The sequence below is a fragment of the Phlebotomus papatasi genome, chromosome 1 (genome assembly GCF_024763615.1).
Source record: "Phlebotomus papatasi isolate M1 chromosome 1, Ppap_2.1, whole genome shotgun sequence".
NCBI lineage: Eukaryota > Metazoa > Arthropoda > Insecta > Diptera > Psychodidae > Phlebotomus > Phlebotomus papatasi.
Window position 1 is genome coordinate 54,707,168 of NC_077222.1, and position 8,106 is coordinate 54,715,273.

At 34.3% G+C, this 8,106-nt stretch overlaps 1 protein-coding gene across 6 annotated transcripts in view; it reads left to right on the forward strand.

Moving 5' to 3' along the window:
* Positions 1-3,775, forward strand: part of LOC129807024 (unconventional myosin-XVIIIa-like) — a 134,938-nt gene extending 131,163 nt beyond the window's left edge. For 4 of the 6 annotated variants that reach the window (XM_055855973.1, XM_055855991.1, XM_055856001.1 and 1 more), the window contains 3 exons: positions 1,792-1,986; positions 2,058-2,219; positions 2,376-3,775. In XM_055855973.1, coding sequence (XP_055711948.1) covers positions 1,792-1,986; positions 2,058-2,219; positions 2,376-2,442 — 424 coding nt within the window. In that variant the 3' untranslated portion in view covers positions 2,443-3,775. Of the gene's footprint in view, positions 1-1,791; positions 1,987-2,057; positions 2,220-2,359 lie in introns of all 6 variants that reach the window. The other 2 variants (XM_055855982.1, XM_055856010.1) reach the window with 1 other exon arrangement.
* Positions 3,776-8,106: the final 4,331 nt, after the last annotated feature.

Below are 8,106 nucleotides of genomic sequence, written 5' to 3' on the forward strand. Positions count from 1 at the left end.
GTAATTTGAGGAGGGGTCATCGAAGACCGGAAGTCGATATCTCTTACCGTTTAACCTCCAGAGCAGTGAGAAGTTGAAAAAAAAGTCAATTATATAACTGGTCTCTCTTTGAGTTCGAGAAGTAAAAAATGAACGTCTCGAAAACATCTTTGATTTATTAGTAAGATGTAGTTCACTCCAAATCATCCTTCAGAGTTAATCGTTTGTTAAATCACCCTTTAGAGTTTTTCACCCTAACATGGATTGTAGTCTAAAAGTTTAAACCCATTCCCAAAGATCCGATTGATTTGTAATCAAGAAGATCACTACATACAAGTCTGGCAATCAAGCATAGTGAGAGAATAAATTGAATGAATTGAAGTATGAAGTATTATTTGCGTCTACTAGGTGAGATTCTTAGCAATGTCATATATTATAATCACCACAAAATCTCATGTCCTCCGATAGCGCTTAAACTTTGCCGAAATGTGTTTGGCCGCTCCCTGATCACGAATATATATGGAATGGATGACTAAAAACTTTCCCGGGCACCCAATGAGTCAAGTGATAGAGCACTCGCTCTATGATGCAAATATCCCGGGTTCTAATCCCCTTTAGATCACCAGCAATTTTTTTGGCGTTAAAGGTGCTGGAATTGCAACCAGTACGCTTCAGTGCACTTGATTCCACGGGGCATGGGACTGGAACCTTATCCCTGTCAGAAAAATAATAATAGATGTTCCGAACTCCCCTTTCGGGAAGACCTGAGTTCCTCTATGAAACGTTGTGCCACCATTATTATTATAAAAATACTTTCCCGTCCATCCGGCCGATCTTTAGAGCTTAATATCTCCTATACTGAGGAGAGATATCGACTTACGGTTTTCGGCACCGGTTTTACATCAGGTGAATATTTCAACTTGGTGCATTGACTCCCCCCGCCCTTCTTTCCACCATTTTGGATCCCTTTTTGTTTTCTAAATAGTTCAGTCGCTATGGCATCGATCGGGCTAAAATTTTAGTATGTCAATTTTTTTTTCATAAAATGATCCTGACTGCGGTTCTAATTGTCCGAATTTGATTAATGAGGGCGTTTTGGAAAGCCCTCCCTCTCAAAATGCCACCCTAATCTCTTTTTATAAGGAAACTTCGTAAAACTACCGCTAGGGGTGCAATTACTAAAAGGAAAAATTTTCAATTTTGTAGTTCTGGCTCTATAACACGAATCGGGCTGAAATTTCAGTATGTTATAACTTCACTAAATAAAAAAGAACCTAAGTCGCATGGACACCTTTGACCCGAACTATAAGGAATCAAAGTTGAAAAATTGACCGGCCTATATCTCCGTTTCTAATTAACATTTTGACCAACGTTTTTGTCTGAAGATTTGTTTCGTTGAGCGTTGTTCAGGTGATAGTTCAAAACATCACCGCACTAGGCGAACATACATCCATATTCGAAAATACCGTTCAATCATTCCTAATAACGATTTTTCAAGATCAAAGGTTAAAGAGTTTCTAGATAGTGTATTTCTCACCCGAATGGTATCATCTTGTATGTAAATGTCAAGACATCTCTAGAATATTGCATATTACCTTTGCCTTCTTCGTGTCTTCTTATGACCTCTACACATTGCGAACAGTTTTCGTCAAAATTGCATTTTTGATATAATTTTGACGGTTCCACAGTGCAGACAATTTCCTTCAAAAAAAACATTTTTTTATAAAAATTGCTCTCAATGTATATAGGCCTTTATAGCCAAAATGCAATGGTTACAATAATGGGGATCATTCAAATTATTTAAATTTTTAGGGAACTGCGGGAAGAATTGCATACTGTGTCAAATCGTGAGCAAGAGAGTACAGTCAAACGAAAAGACTTGGAGAAGCGTCTTGAGGCTGCAGAATCTGAATGTACAAGTGCAAAGAATGATCTGCGACTGGCTCTACTGCGAATTTCAGATTTGCAAACAGCAATGGAAGAAGGAGATGAAGATCCAACAGACAGGTAGGTTTTTGTTTTAAAAGCTTTTTTGAAATATAAATTTGAGAATTTTTTTTCTGTAATTTCTTTTAAAGTGATCAAGACAGTGATAGCTCAGATGATTCCCTGAGTGATTTGGAGCAACGACTTAATCCAATTCGTCCCCGACTCACCAGTCGGATTGCTGCCAAGGAGACAAATGGGGTTGCAGATGATGCCCTTGTTATACGAGAAGGAAAATCAGACAACGGACCAAGGTAACTTTTTTTTCTATTTTTCTCTTTAACTTCTTTCTCTAGTTAGAATATCTTTTGTATCTTCTAACGCTATTTTCATGATATTTTTTTTCCTCTTTTGATTACTAACGTAAAGTCAGTCTTAATTGAATTAGAAACAGTTTTTTCTTACTGTAGGATCTCTGTTGCCTTGTCACCTTCGTCTTCAACATCTCATGGAAATGGTGACACGTCGTATGCTTAGAAATATTATTGAAAAAAAAGAAACAAGAAATATGCATAAAAAAAATGGTAGAAACTTTTTCTATTCGACATACATATTTTGGTAGAATATACTTAAACATGAAAACCAAGTATAGAAATAATATATATTAAATTTTATTGTAATTTTTTCACATATAAATCAATAATTTATTAGAAATTGTATAATCAACATATAGGTTTTCTATATATCAACTCTCAATGCTTATGAACAAATTTTTTTAGGATGAAAATTGAAAAAAAAAAGAGAAAAGTCTTATAATATTATCAAGAGAAGAGATGAGTAATAAAAAAGGAACATGAGTACTTGTTAATAATTTTATTTAATTTTATGTAAATTTTATAAATATTGTATACTACCACTATATTTAATACATTATAGACGGATAATGTTTTCTTTTGATCCATTTCTTAACTGTCTTTTTTTTGTTTTTACCTTATTTATTAGATGAAAAAACATATATTTGTTTTCCGAAGGACAATGCAAAGAAATAATAAGAGAAAGTAGTGAATGTGTTAGGTGAAAGAAGACAAAAAAAACGTGTTAAAACAACGAAAATCAATCCGGCTAAAATTAGAACAAAATGTACAAAAAAAAATAATATCGCCAGAGCTCTTTTTCTTTAACGTTGCTCTATTGTTAAGAAAAATTGCAGCTCATATAGAAAAAAAAAGCATAAATTGAAAGCAATTTGTAATACGAATAACAAACTAAAATAACAACACTACTAGTCCTTTTCGTTGTATAATTTTTTGTTTTTAATTTGCTTTCAGCAACATTAATTTAAAAAAAAGCTCACCATCATTTTCTGTATGACACGTTTAACAGAAAAAAAAGTAGTGGAATTAATAATTGAAAATCATCATTCATATCAAAAGACGAGAATGTGTTTGTTTATTGGAAAAGAATAGATATTGTTGGATTTCTCGTCTATTAGTTTTTTTTTACAAAATAACGTAGTACCATTTAATTAATTGACGAGAAATAGTAAACTATACGTTTTTTATTTGGCGTTTTCAATGTGGAAAGGAAATTTTTGATAAGGAAGGAAAGTATAACTGTATAATCATTATTAGCTTAATAATTGAAAAATTATACATGAAAAAAAAACTTTATTATATTTATGAATGGCAAACAAATAATCTAATATTGAATGTAGTTTAATTATTACATGTTAAAGAAATTCCCTACAATTTATTTCATCTCCATTTTTTTCACGTATACACGTATTTTTCTTTTTTCTTCTAAGAAAGGAAAAATCAAAATTAATTATGAAATCTTGCTATTAATATAAAATGTATTAATACAAAATGAAGCTAACTGTTGTTTGTTTTGTCTCCTATGCAAATGCGGCTTTATCTATTCGTCTCTTGCTAAATTTAACATCGTTGGAGGCTTTCTTTAGTGTTAAACACTACGCACGGCGCTTTTTCTTGTGGACGGAGAGGTATTTCATTTGCAAAAATGTTATTGACATCATAACAAGAGTTTGTGCCTATGCAGAAAGATTCTTCAAAAGCCCTAGTCTTCAGAAATAGGAAAAACGCTTTTTAGGGAATTCTCTTTTTTCTATACTCTGCTGAAAATGAGAGATTTAGGTATCATTCACAGTCTGATAAATAGATATTTTATTTCCCTCCGAAAATTTGAGTGCTACTGATAATGTTTAACATACGGAAAACTATAAAATATTTGTTCAAGCTATTAGAATTATTAGAAATAGTTGGTCTAGGGTGAAAGGAACGTCTATTGACACTTTAAGAACTCGTGTCAGCACTGACACCCTACTCTGTACCATTTGGGATATGAAATTTGAGCATCTCTGTTTATAGTAAAAGGTATATTACAGAAAAAACGTTATATTACTTATATTTTACTAGATACATTAAATAATTTTCAACATTTTGACAAAAGTGTCAATAGGGGTTCCCTGTCGAACAGACGTTCCTCCGACACTATGTTTTGAATTCATTGAAATTTCCATCTTCCTACATCGCTTTGCTTTGCAAGACTCATTTTATCGAAAAAAAAATGTTACGATGTTTGTCCGTCTGTCTATACAGTAGTTAGCAATACTTATAAGTTAAATGGTTTGAGATAAAAACTTGAGGTTTTCGAGAACCCCCCTATGAGTCGTCTAAAAACAGATTTCGGATAAAGCGTGGAATTGAATGAATTTCCCCATGGAAAACTGGCTCTCAAATCTTAGTCGCAGTAGATAAAAAAAACCTAATGCAGATTTGAAAAGGTCATTTTATTGTGATTCTTTTAAAAAACCATTTCTTTGCTTTATTCCAATAGCTGGTTAGCAAACTCCCGCACCTTCTTAATTTTCCTCATCAGGTTCTTGACAAGCTCTTCTCCACGGGCTCTGACGACGTTTTTCCATTTTTGCTTGAAATCAGGCAAACTTTTGGTTGGTTTAGCCTTTTTCCTCAGATCCTCCTTCAAAATTCCCCAATAGTTTTCAATAGGACGCAGTTCCGGTGTGTTGGGCCGATTAAACTCTTTCTGCACAGAAATGACTCTATTGTCGTTGAACCATGCAATCGTATCCTTAGCGTAGTGGCTTGATGCTAGATCTGGCTAAAACAATGGTGGAACATCATGGCTTCGATAGAGCGGCAGAAGACGTTTCTTGAGACACTTCGATGTAAATCTCTTTGTTCATGATCCCAATCATGAAAAATTCTTGACATCGAAGACCACACGAGCAAATTGCCATCTAAACCAAGTATTTTTTCGGGAACTTGGTGTAGTTCTTGTATCGATACTTGCTGTGTACGTGTACACCTGTGCGAGTCTTTGCCGTATAGTATTGTTGTCCAGGCAATTGGTGGAAGTCGGCTTTCACGATGGTTTCGTCGTCCATTAAAACACATCTTTCAAAACCTTTAAGAAGGTGATCATTCAGCTTTCTGGACCTTGTTTTGGCGGAATGTCGTTGCTTATCTGTACGATGAGGTGCAGGTTGGGCTTCATAAATCACTAAATCATTCTTTTTCTTAATTTTATGAACTAGGTAGTGTGAATTACCCGTCTTTTTGGCCACATCTCGGAGGGATAGAGAAGGGTTTCTGTTAAAGTACCCCAGCACCCTTTTCTCCATGTCGCGGTCTTGAATTCCAGGCTTCCTACCATCAGCTTGCTTTCGGACAATCGTCTTTGTATCCTTGAATCGCAATACTAACTACCTTTCGGACTGTTGATCGCGACTTTCCAGTGAGTTTTCCTATTTCCGCATAAGTCGCATTTGGATTTTGTAGGTAAATGTCAACTATTTGTTGTCGGATTCTCTCCATCTTCTTGAGATATCTCAACCAAAAATCAATATTTTTTAACGAGAATGGTATCAAAATAAAGCTAATGAAATGCACTAAAAATGACAACTAACAAACAAAAAGTAAACAATAGTTGAAACTGTTAAAATCATATCAAGTGTTGGGGAAATTCATACGATTCCACGGTTTATCTTGAAGACACGTCTTGCAATCGGGGGCCACCAAAATTCTGAAAGCCAAAATCCCGAATGTTGAAAATCTTGAAAGGGATGAAATTATATGGAGGATAATGTTTAGAATAATTTCCCAAGACACAGAAAATTTCCTTTTGCCTCCAGCAAGCGCGAGTGCAATCGTGGGAGTAGCTATCACTTTTAAGAATGCGGGATTCTGGTCCATTTAAGTAATCAAAAGTAATCTATATTTTTTTTTAATTGTTGCGTTGCGTTAGTAGCAGTGCTTGATCTTATCAATCTCAAATTATATTTAAGATTTACGGAAGGTGGTCTGATACTTCATCGTTGAAACGGGATCTAGACAGCTCGTAATAGTTCTGAAAACTGTTAAGATTAGTGTGAAACTTTTAAGATATTTCCAGTTCTTCAATTAATTTTCTATAACTATTGTGTGCGACTTGATCAACGCCTTTTTTGAACTTATGGCCTCTACACACTAGAGAAATTTATGTCCATATTGAAGTGTTTTTCCTACATATGCATAGGGAATTTGCTTCAATATGGACACAAATTTCTCTAGTGTGTAGAGACCATTAGTGGAGAAGGGGCGTATTTTACTGCTTGCTCGAGCTCTATAGAGAGAAATCAATATATAGAATCCCTCAATTTTTGTACTCCCCAAAATTTCCACCTTCCACCCATCAGGGTCCACTTTTCTCAACATATCTTCGCGTTTTAGAAGATTTCTGAGAAATGATGTCACGCTGTTTGTCCGTCTGTCAGTCCGGCCGTAACCAAGCTTAGAGCCCAAACGGTTAGAGATAGACACTTGGAACGAGTAGTGTACTTTTTTCGTTTTTGGGTATGTTTGGAGATTATCTAGGCGAACATTCGTCCGTATTCGAAAATACTCTTCAATCATTCCTAATAACGGTTTTTCAAGGTCAAAGTTTAAAAAGTCCCTAAAGAAGCTTATTTCTCAACTGAATGGTATCATATTTTGGCTCGTTGGAAAGGTCTTGGAATTCCTGACATGCCTGAATACACTTCAATCGGTTATGAATTGGTAATGAACAGATTTTTAACTGATAACTAATTCTTATCAGAAATTCAATTTCCTAAGGTATTTTGGGAAATGTTTTGAATGATTTATAAATATATTTGTGAATGAGTTATGAACCGATAAATAATTTTTGTCCGAAATTTATTTACTTTGGCATCTTTTAAGTGATATATGAATCGGTTTAAATAGGTTGAGAACCAGTACACGCTAAAACGGTCTACAGACTAGATGTTTAGCACAGTTCTTGAAGGACTCAAAATGTTAAATAGCAAGCACTTTTATTGCTTTTTGAGAACCTAATAGGTCATTTACCTTTAATAATCCAATCCTAAGTTATTTTTTTTTTCGAAAAATCGTGATTGATATGAAATTAGACCAGTTAAGCCATATGGCTAAGCCTTAGGTCTGATGCCCGTTAAAATTATGCGAAAGTACTTTTGAGATATATCATCCGAAGCATCCAAATCACGAGTTAGAGTACTTCGCAAAGCCTAGGACATTTTGCCACACCTTTTTTTAATAGGATTTTGTCGTTTTGCCCAAGTTAAAATTGGCAAAATAGTTATAATTGTTTACTTAGCCGATGTAGCAACATAACATTTCCTTATTGAATCTTAAAAATTTAGCAATTTTAAACTTAAGGTAGTCTTACTATTAACTTTTTAATTAACTTAAATGAAGAGATCTAGATTGACCCTTAATCCATCTTTGATCTTGATCCATCTGTTAATTAACTGTGATAATGAATTAATCAATCTCAGCTGATTGCATCGATATAAAAGATTTTTACTTTCAACGAAGAAAAGTGAACAAAAAGTCACACTGAATACTCCTTATAAAGTGGTTCGTTGCTCTTTGCATAATAAAATATAACTTTGTGTGTTTGGCTGGATGGAATTTCACACTCGTGAGAAGGTCTTTCGAAGAGGGATCGACATGCAAAGTGCTGCTCATTTTCAGAAGCACCCTCACTGTTGCACGGACTCACCAAAAGCAGCGTGGAAAATCATCCGAATGAGCAAATCCCAATGGTTTTATGCATCTAAATTTATAAGTATAGTGTTATTTGTATGTGATGGATAACTAACGAAACAAATCACATTTATCGATTTAACAAATTTCTCAG